This window comes from Mesoplodon densirostris, chromosome 8 (genome assembly GCF_025265405.1).
Source record: "Mesoplodon densirostris isolate mMesDen1 chromosome 8, mMesDen1 primary haplotype, whole genome shotgun sequence".
NCBI classification, from domain to species: domain Eukaryota; kingdom Metazoa; phylum Chordata; class Mammalia; order Artiodactyla; family Ziphiidae; genus Mesoplodon; species Mesoplodon densirostris.
Window position 1 is genome coordinate 68,697,753 of NC_082668.1, and position 17,395 is coordinate 68,715,147.

The window sequence follows — 17,395 nt, forward strand, 5'->3', positions numbered from 1 at the left end:
GCATCAAGGCAAGACCCTCCACTGGCAAAAAGATGACGACTCACTGAAGGCTTAGGTGACGGTTAGCATTTTTTAGCAGTAAAGTATTTTTTACTTAAGGTGTGTACACTGTCTTTTCAGGCATAATGCTTTTTGTACAGTTAATAGACTACAGTATAGTGTAAACATAACTTTTATATGCACTGGGAAGCCAAAAAATTTGTGCGACTTGGTTTATTGCGAAGTCACTTTGTTGCAGTTATCTGGAACCCGAGCCCCGAGGTATGCCTGTACAGAGAAGTATGAATACTTATAGTAAAAATTATTGCCTGTAGTATATATATTTTGTTCCATTAAGTTGTGGAGGGAAATTTTTATCGAGATACTATTAATAATTCTTTTGTGGTAAGTAACAGAACAAAATTGTTAGATTTGGGCAGTATGAATATAGCAAGTCTATTAAAGTGTTCAAGAAAAAAATGTTTTCTTCAAGTTTAGAAGAGATTTGAAGGAAATTTTTTTTTTTTTTTTTTTTTTGTGGTACGCAGGCCTCTCACTGTTGTGGCCTCTCCCGTTGCGGAGCACAGGCTCTGGATGCGCAGGCTCAGCAGCCATGGCTCAGGGGCCCAGCTGCTCCGTGGCATGTGGGATCTTCCCGGACCGGGGCACGAACCCGTATCCCCTGCATTGGCAGGCGGACTCTCAACCACTGCGCCACCAGGGAAGCCAGAAGGAAATGTTTTAAAATTGTAAACATGAAAGATTTAGATAGAATATACTTTGTAATATTAAATAAGAATGAGTGTGTTAATCTGATTTTTACTATTCCTGCTACTTCTCTTTTATAAATTCAGACAAGCCAACATCTAAAACAACTTTGGTATAAGATTTTTATAAAAATCTCTTTTATAAGGTTCAGACAAGCCAACATCTAAAACAACTTTGGTAGTTGTTGAAAGGTATTAGATGGATGTGTTTATCTTTAAAATGGGCAAACATGACTTTTACAAATACAGCTTTTACAAATTTTACACAAGAGGCCAGTAACTGTAACCTAGAATCAAATATTCATTTGATTTAGAATGTTTACCTGAAATTTTTGCTTAGTTTTCTCTGGGTTTTAGAGGAAGGGTGCATGTTTTGTATTGTTGTGATTTAGGGATTTTTTTAAAAGGGTTATTAGTTTTAAGGGCTTTCCCTTTTCGTTTATGAATTAAGTAGCAAATGAATCTTTCATTTTTGGAGGATGGGGTAATAGTTATAGAAATATCATAGAAAATTAACTGAGTATTTTAATTTTTTAAGATCTAAGAGATCAGTCGTTTCTTAAGAGCGAAGCTGGTAAATATATGTGTTTTTAAAAACTTACTAAATATAATCAAACTGTGTTCTCAGTTGTTTGAGAACTATTTCCAAATTAAGAGTTGATATTTTGCCTTTTTTCATTTCATGATCTGGTAACTCTTATTAAACCTCTTTGTATTGAACTAGATCTACAATTAAGTGAATTAAAAAATAAGAAATTTGTAAGAGCTTTATTTAGAGAGGTTTTGCTTGCCTCTTTTATAAAAGGTAATTCTATTTCAAATTTGGTGTTCTCTTTGGGCCTCTAAAATTTTGTTAAGGATTTTTAAGAGAGAGGTTTGAGAAATTTATGTGTTCTTCAAACCCTGGTCTGTATAAAAGTAGATATATACTTATTTTGGACCTATATGAGGAAAATCAGTCACTGATGAGTTAACAGTGTTAAAATACATTTTAGGTGGTTATCTTAGTAATTTGTCAGGAATTAACATTAGGGGTCCTTAGATAACCAGTGGTTAGATGTTGACATCTACTTTTATTCTCCTTCTCACACCCATGAATGCACACACTGTGTCTAGTGTTACAACGTACAATGTTTATATTTTTATTTTATTCCACATAAGTTCTGTTTTTAGTTTATATTACTTAAGCTAGATGGACAGAATCTTGAACTGTTTTGTCAGACTGATAGTACTGAGTATAACAGGCAAGGCAAAAAAAAATTCTGGGAAAATTGCCAGAAAGTGTTTGTGTTTTCCTTTGGAAGTGATTGTTTGGTGGTAGGAAGGTGCTTAGTTTAAAAAAATAAAAATAAAAATTAGATTGACAGGTCCTAAAATGTTGCATTGCCATCCAGAAATTTTATTTGAAAATTTATTCTCCTTCCTCATATTTCTAACTTGTTTATCAGAAGTCTTTTGGGACATTGTGGACTTTACTTTTTTTCCTAATACTTAAAAACAGCCCAGGGCAGCCAAATAGGGAAGGTGACTTCTGTGATGTTTATTAATATAGAAAAGAAAGGATACCAGAAGACCTTTGATCTGTTTATAGATGCATAAAAAAATTATTAAAATGAGTTTTAAAGAAATTACACAACACATAGAAGTAATAAACAAGAATTTTAGATTCTTCTCTTCTAGTACTAAGCATCTTAGTTATAAATATGAAGGCCATTGGTGATTTTTAAAATAAGGCTAGTTAAGTGATATAGCTGTTATTTAATATCATAGTGAGTTTTCAGTTTGTATTCTTTTCCTTTAACAGAAGTGTACTGCTATTTAAAACTTCTCTAATAAGTATTGCTGATTTTCTTCAGTTGCTGGTTTTAAGTTGCCAGATGTTACTTTGATGAAAACTTTGTGATGAGTTGTTTTGTTTTGTTTTTTTAAGTTTCTCACTCTTAATACTGCTGGTTCCTCAAGGGTAATATTTCACATTACTTTCATAGCAGCTGAAGTGATCCGTTTTTACATCAGAGTTTGATGATTTACTAAAAAGAAAACCTGCATTTTCCCAAGTAAATGAAGCACTAAAACCCCTTAATGTACCTAGTGTCTTTTCAGAGTAATTGAGACTTGTAGGTTGTTTTTAGTAGAAACTGCTTTGTGTGTGTATGTGGCGGGGGGAGGGGTTCCTTAATCTATCTTAGGATGTCTGTTCTGAGAATTTACCTTTATCTCTTATTCTTCTAAGTTTATGCCCAGTTTTGGCTTTTGTGCAATTGAAAAAATAGTCCATTTATTCTGATGGGAGTATTGGCCTCTAGCTGCAGTCACCGTGATCTCCCTGTTCCCCCCAAAATGAACATCTAATATCAGAAACCTGTTTTATATGGTCTAGGTAATACTTGTATCTGCTTGTACCTGTTTTGATATAATTCGTATTTTGAATGAGTGCCAGAGAATTGCATAGAATTATTTCAATCTTGAGATCTGGGCATTTATAGGTAGCCCACACATTTTGTGGCTATAGGCAAAACCACTTTTCTGTTGTGCCTTATCTTTGAAGATACCTTGCTTATCCCGGACAATACATACCTTTCATGACAGTAAGAACATAACATCAGGAAGAGAGTTAGCAAAAAAAAGAAACATAGGGTAAATATATATGGAATAAAGCTTTATTTTGTAAGATGATGTAAGCTAAACATTTATCAACAGCCAAATACCTAACTCAGGTCACTTTTATCTTACTTTCTTACACTTAGACCAAATAAGAGACTGTGTAAAGCAAAAACTTGATCTCCATATTCTAATTTGCCAGTCCTTTTGATACCTGTGGCCATCTGATAAGCATGGATATTATAGACTCCTGGTTTTTATTGGGTAGTTAATATGGCTTGCTGAGTTTCCTTCCATTCCAACACAGTTTACTGATTTTCAGGTTAATCTTAAAAATATAACTTTTATTCTTAACTTTTGATGTCTTGCAAATCTGCCTTGATTATACCCAATACTGAAGAATATGGAACGTTCATGTTAAGTGAAAGCAATCTTGTCAAACACTGATTAACCACAGCCCTGTTTATTTGATCATGATCTTCTCTGTCTCTGTTTAGCTCAGTTCTGTCTCTTTCCTTAATAGTCCTGCTTTAGTCCCCTTTCCTCCATAAAACCTTCTTTTTTCATTTCCTTGTTAATTGATTGATTTAGTGCATGTTTAATGAGTTCCTGTACTGTGCCAGGTACTGCTGATACAGCAATGATAGTAGGGCTTGTTCTGGAAGCTCATAGTTTAGTGGAGGTCCAGGTTATCATCTCCAAAGTCCTACTGCATTTATTTATAGCCCTTATCTTGGTGTTTTAATTTACAGTACAAGCATATGATCAATTTTTTTCATCTGTATATGTTCAATATAAAAGCAAAGTTTTCTTCAAAGATTATTCCCAGAAAAAGTCATTTTATATTTGAGACTTTGCAAAGTTTTTAATATTTTGAGGCTCTTGCTCAATAATTTTATTTTGAATAGAAGTATAATGTTTGTAGAAGACAGGCTTGAAATGATGCCAGTCAGTGCTAGTTTTGAATTTTTATGGAAGTTTCCCGAGGGAAAAGGTAAAAGGGGAATAAAGAGTTCAAACAGATAAGAAATTATTCTTGGGAGGGTTGACTAACTATCATAATTTGTTGTAAACTATTCACAAAGGTAAAAAAAAAAAGCCTTTAAAATCTCACTTTTAAGAGCAATATTATAAGTACTTTATGAACATCACAATATATACCTATAGAACAATGGGAAAAAAACAGTGTCTTAATATTATGGGAGTGGAAGTTTGTGGCTTGGAGAAACATTTCCAGTGACAATATTCTATATGACTTCAAAAAGTACTGTTTCTCAAACAACTTAAACGGAAATGAAGATAATTCAAGTTTTGTTACTTTTAAATGACTCAAAAAGAAGGTAATGAGATGACACTTGTTGAAAGACGTAGGTGAAGTTTGAACAAAATTGTTTTTAAAATTTTTGTGCTTCATGATTTTAAAACATTCTTAAAACTAAATTAATGAGTTAAAATTAAGTATACATTGGGCTTTTCATACAAATATAGAAAGGTTTGTATATTTCAAGTTGGTCAAAAGATTTTTAAAATATCTTCTCATTGGGGGAAATTAGGGTATCCTTCATATTGAGGGTTGCATGAGGGTTGTATCAGTGTTTTGATATTATTTTATTTTATTTTATTTGTACTATAAAATGTTTTTGATTAAAAGCATCATTCAGTTTGATCTGCCTTCCATAAGTGATTCTCTTTGGATGTGTGTTCTACCCCTAGAGTGGTGGGAAGCAGTGACATGTGAAGGGAAAACAAGAATTGCTTTTCATGTTGTATTGATTATTTTTGAAACTTCATTAACCCTTCCTAGCAAACTAAGTTGCCTTTGGGAGGCACAAGGTTAGGGAAGGCATTCAGTAACCTGTTTATACTGTGTTCTCAGTGACTTGTTGATAGTTTCAGACAGCATTAAAATACTTTTCCAGAAGTGAGCCTCAGATTTGTAAGTTGTCAAAACAGTTCTTTTCTTTCTGTTTAATGTTGGTTGCATACCGTAGGAAAATTGTGATAGGATGAGGCTGGTCACAGGACCGTGAAAAACATTGTCATCTTAATTAGATAAGAAATTAATACAATTCATAATTGTAAAAGATTCTTTAATTCCATCTATCTGTTTCAAAGGAGATGGGGGTGCAGTAGTAGTTGGTGGATTTTTTTTTTTTTTTTTTTTTTTTTTTTTGCTGTACACGGGCCTCTCACTGTTGTGGCCTTTCCTGTTGTGGAGCACAGGCTCCGGACACGCAGGCTCAGCGGCCATGGCTCACGGGCCCAGCCGCTCCGTGGCATGTGGGATCTTCCCAGACTGGGACACGAACCCGTGTCCCCTGCATCAGCAGGTGGACTCTCAACCACTGCGCCACAAGCGAAGCCCTAGTTGGTGGATTTTTAAAATTCAGTTGTCACATCACATTTTTACATTTTAATCATTCGTTAAGTACTGTTTATGTTTGGAGGGCAAGTAAGACAGTCTTAGATCCAATAGCATTCTGATGTATGAAAGAACTAATATAGACAACTAACTAAAAACAATGAGTAAATATAAAATATTTATTGGATTGCAAGTAGTGTGCATTTTGTGGGAAGGAGGAGTTCTGATGAGAAAACTTGAAAATTGTCACATATGTGAGATTTAGCCTGGGAGGCTTTTTGCAAGAGCTGGCCTTTCAGAAACTGTTAGAATGATGATAGATTGCAAAGGGGAGGGCATTTAAGGAATATTTGCTTGATCCATGTCCACTGTTCCAGCACCATTTATTGAAAAGGCTATCTCTCCTCCTTTAAAATTCTTTTGCTCATTTGTTAAAAATTAATTGGGCATATTCGTATGGGTCTGTTTCTGGGTCCTCTACCTGTACCACTGGTCTTTGTGTCTTTGTCTCCACCAGTACCACACTGTCATGCTACTGCAACTATATGGTAAGCCTTAACACCAAGAAGAGTGGTTTCTCCCTTTATTATTCTTTTTCAACACATTAATAAGCTCTTTTAGGTGTCTACAAAGAAATTTGCTGAGATTTTGATGTGAATTGGATTAATCCTATTTATCAGTTTAGGGAAAATGGACATCTTTATTATGTTGACTCTTCCAATCCATGGATACAGTATGTCTCTCCAAGTGTTTAGGTCTTCTTTGATTTCTTTCATCAACATTTTATAATTTTCATCATACAAATCCTATATATGTTTTATTAGACTATATGTATTTTATTTTCTTAGGAGCAATTGTAACTGGTACTTTTAATTTTTACTTTCAGTTCCAGTTGTTCATTGTCAGTATAAAGAAACACAGTTGATGTTTGTGTGTTGATTTGTATTCTGTGATCTTACGGAACTCACTCACTAGTTCTAGCATTTTTTCTGTTTGAAGATTCCTTGGAATTTCCTAAATAGACAGTCATTTCATCTGCAAATGGAAACAGTTTTAGATCTTCTTTTCCAATTGGTATGCCTTTAATTTCTTTTTCTTGCCTTATTGCAATAGCTAAAACTTTCAGTACTGTGTTAAATAAAAGTGGTGGGAGTAGACATTATTGCCTTGTTTCTGATATTAGAGGGAAATCATTCAGTCTTTCACCATTAAGTATGATGTTGGCTGTAGTTTTTTTTGTAGGTGCTCTTTGTGACTTTGGGGAAGTTTCCATCTATTCCTGTTATACTGATAGACCATATGATTTTTCTCTTTTAGCCTGTTTATTTGGCAGATTGCATTTACTGATTTTTGAATATCAAACCAACCTTACATGCCTGGAATAGATTGTACTTGGTTGTGATGTATTACTTTAAAAAAATACAGTTTTGGATTTTGTTTGCTAAAATTTTGTTGAGAACTTTTACATCTAAGTTAGTGAGAGATACTGGTCTGTATTACCCCTCTTCTTTTTTGTTCTGTCTTTGGTTTTTGTATCAAGGTAATACTGGCTTCAGAAAATTAGTTAAGTAGTCCCTCTTCATCTTTTTCTGGAAGAGACTGTGTAAAATTAGTGTTGGTGTATTATTTTAATACTTAATGCTTTTAAAAAACAAAACCCTAATTGTCCTCAGATGCAGTTGCAGTAGGTAAAATTTACTTTTTCCTCATGGGAGGAGTATTTCAGGTTTTGAGTATGACTTTTATAGGCCTACTTTATGGCCAAATGTTCTAACAAATTTCAGGTCCTGTGTATTAATTTTTTTTTCTTTTTAAATGGTAGGAAAAATGAAATGGTCAGTATGAGTCATTATGTATAAGCAGTACTTTGGAAATAGAACTATTATCTAAAATAATTCTGATACTAGATTCTGCAACTAGACTTGCTGATTTGCTATAACTTGCCTGAGTGTGAGTTATGAAACTATGGAATTATCCATAATAATTATGGAATTATTAGGGAAATTGAATCAAATATGGAAACAAAGCTGTGAAAGGTTTGGTAACTTGTTCAAGGTCAGTTTGTAAACTAAATTCCAAGTTCAGGTCACAGTCTACTAAGCCAGTGGTACTTCACTGGGGAGGAACATTAGATCACCAGTGGGTCTTTGCCAAAAGGAGAAAAGAAAACATACATACAATATCTATACATCTATATATTTCCCCGCCGCCTGCCATGTACTTTTCAACTACTCATTCCTGGGGCATACAAAATGGCACTCAAACGTGAATTCAAGAAAACACATAGGGGATTCTGATGTACATCATTTGTTAAGAACCATTATAATAAACCCTGCACACAGACCTTTTATGTTCATTTATTTCTTTTGAAAGTCATATTAACTATTTGGAATTACTTTGATAGAATAAACCTATGGTAGAAATTTAAAGTTTCAGAAAATTTTAAATTGGGAGATGCTCTTAAAAACTAGTAAATATAGGTAACTTTTGTCATCCTTTTTAGAACTACACCTTTAAAGTCACTATGTGAGCTTAACATAAAAATACATATAACTTGGTTTATTTTTATAATAATCATGTTATTATATTTAGTGGTCAGTTGGAGACGTGATGGATAGAGACTGATTACCCAATCAGCTTGAGGAGGGGGGGGTGGCAAGATTGTCAGTTTTCCCCATTAAGCAGTTTTCTTTCTATCTATGGATAATATCAATCAAGTGATAGTCTAGATCTAGAAAATCATCTGAAATCTTAACTTAACTTACCATTAAATATTAAGAAGTAGGGCTTCCCTGGTGGCACAGTGGTTGAGCGTCCGCCTGCCAATGCAGGGGACACGGGTTCGTGCCCCGGTCCGGGAAGATCCCACATGCCGCAGAGCGGCTGGACCCGTGAGCCATGGCCGCTGAGCCTGCGCGTCCGGAGCCTGTGCTCCACAACAGCAGAGGCCACAACAGTGAGAGGACCGCGTACCGCAAAAGAAAAAAAAATATATATATATATATGTATATATATATATTAAGAAGTATTAAAAGAAATAAAGAAAATAGTCATTTGTTTATCTTTTTTCAAGTCCAGAAGTGGCAAAGAAAAGATACTGATGTTTTCCCCTCTCCTTCTATACTAATTTCAAAACCCTTTACCTCAAAACCTTTCTCAGTACATGGCTCCTGGCAGCCACTCTTAATTGATTAGAATTGACGCCAAAGATAAAACCTATTTGGCATTTTTGTTATAGGCAATGTTCTTTTTTGGGAGGTCAGTTTTATTTAGTTCAAGTGTTGTTCCTGTGCTTCAATGGAGTCTTCTTTTGGAAATTAAAAATAATTAATAGTGGTTTTTAACATGAATTACTCAAGTGATAGTTCACAGAAGACTCCTCCTCAACAAACAAAACAAACAAAAGGCAGGTTAGCTAGACTGTGGGAATTAGGATGTTGTTTCAAGAGGTAGCTGACAAGGACTTCCCTGGCGGTCCAGTGGTTAAGACTTCACCTTCCAATGCAGGGATTGTGGGTTCGATCCCTGGTCAGGGAGCTAAGATCCCACATGCCTCGCGGCCAAAAAACCAAAACTTACAACAGGAGCAATATTGTAACAAATTCAATAAAGACTTTAAAAATGGTCCACATCAAAAAAAAAAAAAAATCTTTAAAAAAATAAGAGGTAGCTGACCACACAGCCTGTGGGCCAAATCCAGCCTGTGAACTAAGAATGATATTTACATTTTTAAATGGTTGGAAAAAAAATCAAAAAAAAAATAGTATTTTGTGACATGTAAAAATTACATGAAATTTAATTTTCACTCTCTGTAAATAAAGTTTTATTCGAATGTAACAATGCTCATTCATTTACTGTCCTCTGGATGCTTTTGTGCTACAGTGGCAGAATTGAGTAGTTGTGAAAGAGACCATATGGCCTGCAAAAGCTAAAATATTTACTCTCTGGCCCTTTGCAGAAAAAAGTTTGCCATCCCCTGTTTTGAGATAACATGGGCAGAGTATGATTGCTTTGTGGTTATTTAGTAAAGGAGGAAACTTAATTTGCTGTTATTTTCAACAGGTTTCTGAAAAGGAATAATTTACAAAATGGCTACTGTTTATATACAGATGAATAGTAGTAGCAGCCCTTCTTTTATAAAATACAATGGACATAGAGTTACCAGCCATAGTTTACATGTCCGCTCACACTATTATTTCTTCTGTAGTTGAGGAGTCCACAGCACCATTACTGCCACAGATTTTATCAGCTTATAATTATATCTCTGTGCTAGAGCATTGTAGAGCAGCAGTTCTCAAACTTTTTGGTCTCAGAACTTCTTTAGACTTACCCCAGAGAGTTTTTATATGCTTTGTATCTGTAAGTATTCATCATATTAGAAATTAAGGCAGAAAATTAAAATATATTTATTTAGAAGTGACAATAAATCCATTATATGTTAACAAAAGAATAGATTTTTATGAAAACTATTTTCCAAGACAACAAAAAAATTAGTGAAATTGTTACAGATCTCTTTATAATTGTTTTAGTAGAAGACAACTGGATTCTTATATCTGTTTTTTCTACTCAATTTGTTGTGATACAACAATCCATTGTATTGTTTTGATATGAAGGAAATTTGGCCATACACAGATATATAGTTAGAAAAGTGAGGAATATTTTAATCCTTTTTTAAGGTAATTGTGGATTATTAGTGATATTGAATATCTTTTTATGTAGTATTTCCCATTCATATCTGTTTGATAAAGCATCTCCTTGAATCTCTTGCTCAGTTTTTAGAAATTGGGTAGTATGTTTTCATATTGTTGAGTTGTGAGAGGTCTTTATATTTTCTGAATATCAGTTATTTTTAAGGTATATAATTTGCAAGTATTTGCTCCCAGTCTGAAATTTTTTCCTTAACTTTCAAAGAGAAGTTTCAATTTTAATGAAGTTCAACTTACCAGTTTTTTCTTTTGTAGCTCATGTGTTTTGTGTTCTAAGAAATCTTTCATAATTTAGGGTCACCAGATTTTTCATTTTTTTCTAGAAATTTTATAGTTTTAGGTTTTATTTTGAGTTTGTGATGTGTTTAGAGTTAATTTTTGTATATAGCATGAGCTGTGAGTTGATATGAGTTGAGGTTCTTTGTTTTGCATATAGATGTCCAATTGTTCCAGCGTCAGTTGTTGACTTTCTCTGCTAAATGCATTGGTACCTTCGCTGTGTATCAACTGACCGTATGTGTTTGGGTCTATTTCTGGATTCTCTGTCCTGTCCTGTAGGCTCATGTGTCTGTCTTTTCACTAAGACCACACTGTCTTGATTGCCGAAGCTTTAGTAAAAGTCTTAAAAACAAGTAATATGGGGAGTTCCCTGGCGGTCCAGTGGTTAGGACTCGGCGCTTTCATTGCCATGGCCCAGGTTCAGTGCCTGAGTGGGGAACTAAGATCTCACAAGCAACGCAGTGCAGCCAACGAAAAAACAAACAGTATGAATTCTGTTTTGTACATCTTTTTCAGAATTATTTTGGGTATTCCAGTTCCCTTGCTTTTCCATGTAAGACAAGAGATAGTTTCTTAAAAGTTAGGTTACAGTGTGGAATCTGAAACCACTAATGAACTTTTTGTCCTCTGTAATGTTAAAATCTACTTGGCTATCTTGAATTTTGTATGGATTTTTTGCCCATGAGTGTTTTTCAAATGTCATGCATAATTCACTTGGAAAATATTGGTTCTCTGAATTATATAGACCTTCTAAATATTGGCACATCTCATTATTCTGTATTTAAAAGTCACATTTGTTAATATCACCACTCATCAGAAATTCTTTAAGTATTGGGAAGGTGTCAGGCTAATGGTGGTGGTAAATACAAATTTTCCAGAATTCTTATTTTTGCTTGAAAACTCATATTTTATTATTGGCAGTGCATACTGTCAGGTGTTTTTCTTGATGTAACAGGTTTACTTGGTTCATTTTGGGAACATTTCTGCCAAATAGTCGTCTGAATAGCCTTGGTTGGTTTAGTTCACAGCTCAATCATGCAAGGGCTTTTTCTGAGGGCAATCATTGTACTTCAGTGTGTAGTAGCAGTGCTTTTGGTTAGTTCCCATTTTGTCACACAGAATATTGAGAAGAAGTCTACTCAAGGGTCAAGATTTTTTTTAAAAATTAACAATTGTACTGCTTTCCATCAAGGACATTCTTAAGTGAAACTGGCCTTTTACAGAGAAACCCTGTGATATATGTGGTTGCTTTCTATTATTATGTTTATTATACTTAAAGTACAGAGATTGACCTGGAAACCTGAACCCAATGTTATAACACTAGTAAGGCAGTAAATTATTGACATTTCAGGAAGATTTGAAGTTTCATGTACTGGGAGACGAGACGATCTGTTTAGGAACAAATACAGTTATATTAAAAGTTGTCATTTTATTATCTTATAGGTGCTATACTTGGTAGATCAGAAACTCAGGAGTGTATTTTCTATAATGCTAATTGGGAAAGAGATAGAACCAATCGAACTGGTGTTGAATCCTGTTATGGTGACAAAGATAAACGGCGGCATTGTTTTGCTACCTGGAAGAATATTTCTGGTTCCATTGAAATAGTGAAGCAAGGTTGTTGGCTGGATGATATCAACTGCTATGACAGGTAAGAACACATTTTATTTTTTTATGATAGTGTTGAATAATTTTCATTTCCTCCATTTCCCCCCCCCCCATTTTTTTAAAAGGAGAAAGATCAATGCATGGATTTTCACTGTTTCTTTTTTAAGATGGGATTATGAAGACCATTATAACATGTTGTAATGACAAGATATGTATTTTAAAGTAAAAAAATAAATATAGCATGTTTATGTTTTATCTTCAGTATACTTTGAATAATCTATCAAGTGGTGAGAACTTTAGATAAGAAACATTTCTTTCCATATGTTGTAGGGTTATAGGTTTTTTTTAAACACCAATTTTAAGGAAAAAGGATTTTAAAAATTGCTTTAAGAGAGACTATATCTGTTGAAAATCTATCCTGAAGGAGAATAAAGCTTAATCATTTTAGTTTCCCTCTTTATGTATCTGGAAGAAATTGATCTCACTACATTTCCTTGCAGAGTAGGCCTTTGTTCTTTATCCCAAGAGACATTTTAACTTGACATTCAGAATTACATCAGAACTAACACAATCCTCATAGAAAGCTACATTTTATTTAAAAAACCTTGTTTAAATTGTTTTATTCTGTTGGAAATAAAATATAGTGGATATGTCATTGACTGCCTGTGATCTTTCTGCAAGGTGTCCCTAGATGTTTGGCCGATCACTTAAACTGCCTGGGCCACAGGATTTTCACTGAGGGTGGGTGCTGATGACTGCAGAAGGTACAGAATCCTAGATAACCAGACTTTTTGGAGCCAGATAACTAATACAGTCACGGAACTCTAGCTACATCCTGATCCACTTTCAGGGGCTTTAATAGATTACCACGAATCTGTGGTTGATTGGACATATGTGATTAATAGTAAAATGTGTTGAATAAACTCATGAAAATTGAATTAGCTCCATTTTTGGTGAAAATTAAAATGGTCATTTAGGTATATATTTAGTATTTAGGATATACATCTATATATATGAATTTTCTGGGAATTATTACTCTGTAATTATACATTTTAGCTGTATTTCTGATTATTAGCTTCTTTATTAACAGAGGTGATCATTAAGTGATATTTGCTGTTATGAAAGAGTAAGTAGAGCCACTAGGGAAACAGTATAGATGTTCCTCAAAAAATTAAAAATAGCAGTGATATAGCAGTTCCACTTTTGGGTATATATACAAAGGAAATGAAAACACTAACTTGAAAAGATATATGTACCTCCACGTTTATTGCAGCATTATTTACAATATACAAGATGTGGAAACAACCTAAGTGTCTGTCAATGGATGAATGGGTAAAGAAAATACGGTCTATGTATACAATGAACTATTTTTCAGCCATAAAAAAGAAGAACATCTTGCCATTTGCAACAACACTGATGACCTTGAGGGCATTATGCTAAGTGAAATAAATCAGACAGAGAAAGACAAATACCATATGATCTCACTAGTATGTGGAATCTTTAAAAAAAAGAAAAGAACCCATATATATAGAGAACCGTTGGTGGTTGCCAGAGGCTGGGGGTGAGGGGTGGGCAAATGGGTGAAGGGAGTCAAAAGGGTATGAATTTTCAGTTATAAAACAAATAGGTCCTGGGGATATAATGGGGGATGTGATGTAATGGTGACTATAGTTAATAATACTGTATTGTATATTTGAAAGTTGCTAAGGAACTTAGCAACTTTTAAGTAAATCTTAAACGTTGTCTTCACAAGAAAAAAAAATTTTTAACTATGTGTGGTGATGAGATGTTAACTAGACTTACTGTGGTGATCATTTCACAATATATGCAAATATCCAATCACTAGGTTGTACACCTGAAACTAATATAATGTTATAGCAAATTATATCTCAATTTATAAAAAAAAAAAAGTTGAAGAAGAAGTTGGGGAAAAAATGAGGTTTGGAGGTCATCTTTATTCAAAACTGTCTATTAATTAGTTGAAATCAGGGATCCCTGTTCTTTTTATTGTAAAATGCTACTGTGCTTCTCACCTAAAACCAGTATTACTGGAGATTAAACTTTGCTAGATAATGTGAGTGAGTTGTTCAGTGCAAATGCCTGCTCTTACAGTGATAATTACTACATCAGCTTTGTTTCTAGGGGTTAAATGCCAATTTAAAAGTATGTGAATTTCTGCTTTTATGTTCTGAATTTGATTAAAAAACAAATATTAAAGGTAGTAACATAAATAAGAGAAAGGAAAAGAAGATTCAAGAAATGTCAAAGTGTGGAGGAAAAGACAGTGGTAAAAAGAATGAAATTGAATGGTGAAAAGTATTGATAATTTACTTCAGTTGACTAGGCTAGGTATTTAATCACGTTAACCTATGATTTGATTCATGATTTTAAATATTAAATTTTAAATTTGTAAATTTTTCTTTATAAATTGTTAGAAATTTAGCTTTCATTTGTCCTTTAACTTTCTACTAAATAGACATTGGTATAGATTTTATTTCAAAGTTTGATTTTATTAAAATTGCCTTCTCCCTGAAACTTCTTGAGCTTTTCACTTTAGAGTTAAATTCAACCTTATTATTCTAACAGCCATTATAAAAGTTCACAGTTTATTTGTAATGTGTCTAAATCTACCTGATGTTATTAGCCATATTTAAATATCTGATTTTAAAAACTAGGTATAGCTAATTTTTTAGTGGTTGATTAGGATTTAATCTAGGTGCTAAATCCCTATCTTTTCAGTAACTCAGGTCCTATGTAGAAGGCTGCCTCCCCCTACCCCTTAAGTCAACCCACCTCCAGTCAGTTTTTTGAGTTACTAGGGCCTGTATGTTTGTTGTTACATATTGTTCTTGTTACTTATCCTTAATCCTGTTCATTGTGTTCAGGGAATTTAAATCTGCTACAAAAATGGCTTAATTCCCAAGCCTGGTTTAGGTCTCTGATGATGAAATATGTTCTGCCACACATTATTTTGTGCCTGTGTATTTATATGTATGCATAGGCACATAGGTATGTATTTATATGTGTACATACACATACAGTTTTTTTTATATATAGTGTTCAGTTTTTGTATTCATAAAATGGGAAAGCCATATTTCCTGTGAGTAAAAGCACTCTTAGACCAAATTTCTTCATTGGCCTTATGTTCCTCTTCAAGCTTCTCTACTAATTAAATAAACAATTTAAAAAGATGGTTGCCGGGCTTCCCTGGTGGCGCAGTGGTTGAGAGTCCACCTGCTGATGCAGGGGACACGGGTTCGTGCCCCAGTCCGGGAAGATCCCACATGCCGCGGAGTGGCTGGGCCCGTGAGCCATGGCCGCTGAGCCTGTGCGTCCAGAGCCTGTGCTCCGCAACGGTAGAGGCCGCAGCAGTGAGGGGCCCGCGTACCGCAAAAAAAAAAAAAAAAGATGGTTGCCTTAGATTGATCATTAAAAACCAAATTAAAGAAATGGTTTCAAGGAGCCAATGTGATTGTTATAAAATCAGCTGTTGATTTATTTTTCTGATGAGATTTAATAATAGGATTCAAGGAACATTTTTGACTTTTAAGAATTGATTATTGAATATTAATAAAAATCTCAAAGTTGACTATAAATGACTTATTCATTATTTTATCTCTGAGAACTTTAGAAAAACACCTATTGTAGATTCAGAGTAATAATGTTGATTTTAATTATTTCTCCTCTTTTTGTTTATAGGACTGATTGTATAGAAAAAAAAGATAGCCCTGAAGTATATTTTTGTTGCTGTGAGGGCAATATGTGTAATGAAAGGTTTTCTTATTTTCCGGAGATGGAAGTCACACAGCGTAAGTTCACAGGGAAAATGCATATGTCTGTTCAACTAGTAGATTGAAAACAAAGCATATTTGTGTTGATGGAATAATTTACTCCCATCTTCTCCTACTCTTTATTTTTTCTCCTAAAATTTGACACTATAATAAATATTTATTGTGAAATTTTGTCGACCAAATCTGAGTGGTTTTCTTCCTCCTCTTTTCCACAGCTACTTCGAATCCAGTTACACCAAAGCCACCCTATTACAACATCTTGCTCTATTCTTTGGTGCCACTTATGCTAATTGCGGGGATTGTCATTTGTGCATTTTGGGTGTACAGGCATCATAAGATGGCTTATCCTCCTGTGCTTGTTCCAACTCAAGTAAGTTATTGTCTTGTACTTTGTGTTGTTTTAGATTTTACATTTTAAAGAAATATTACTGTGGTGAAACTACAGTAGATTGTTACAAATCATTTTCCTTTGGAGTTAATTTTTGAATATTTATTGTCATGGGAACTATAGCTAATTTTGCAAACTTACTAATTTGCTGTGTCCTAAGTTTAAGGGTTGAAGTGGAGTAGAATAAAGAGTATTCCCATTCCTGTTCTTTGGAGAGTTTTACTGTCATTATAGTACTTTAAAATATGGGATATACTCTGCTGTCTTTCTTGAGAAGTAATTGATGATAGAGAAGTGATATCGTAGCCCTTTCTTTCCCTTCTATTTTCTCCTCCACTCCTAAGTTTTTGTGTCTTTTTCAAAACTACTTGCCAAAAAATCCTTTTAACCGTGGTGAGGGACCCAGTAAGGTAACCAAGAATGTGGAATAGAGAAGTTTCACAAAGGCAACAAGAGGATATATCTATAAAATTGTTGTTCTAGGGAAGAGGAGCAACAGTTCTCATCATGTGTTGTTTGTAGTTCCAAGTATATATACTTTTATTTGCAGCATATCAAACGTGTACTGAAGTCTGAAAACTTTTTTAATGCCCTTGATTCTCCCTCCCTCGACACCGAATATATCTGAAAATATAGGTGTGGTGGGTAGGTAGTCAGAATAAATTCATGAAGTTTTCCTCACTCTCTATCATGTGGACAGTTGGAGCTGATTCAGTGCTTTACAAGGACTTTTAATATAAGTAGTTATTTTTCTACAGGCAGAGGAAACATGATAACTTTTGGTTTAATTGCTTGAGATGTCTTTAAACTCGAGTTTGTGTTTCTTTTGACTCTTAAGATCAGATTACCTCAGCCTTCTGGATCTCTTGGTTTAACTTTGTTTCTCTAATACCACTAGGATTAATGGTTAAAAC

General features: G+C 34.0%; 1 protein-coding gene across 1 annotated transcript in view; it reads left to right on the top strand.

Moving 5' to 3' along the window:
* Positions 1–17,395, top strand: part of ACVR2A (activin A receptor type 2A) — an 85,807-nt gene that overhangs the window by 37,216 nt on the left and 31,196 nt on the right. The window contains exons 2-4 of the mRNA XM_060106172.1: positions 12,138–12,345; positions 16,002–16,111; positions 16,309–16,463. Of these exons, the coding sequence (XP_059962155.1) occupies positions 12,138–12,345; positions 16,002–16,111; positions 16,309–16,463 (473 nt within the window). The remainder of the gene's footprint in view (positions 1–12,137; positions 12,346–16,001; positions 16,112–16,308; positions 16,464–17,395) is intronic.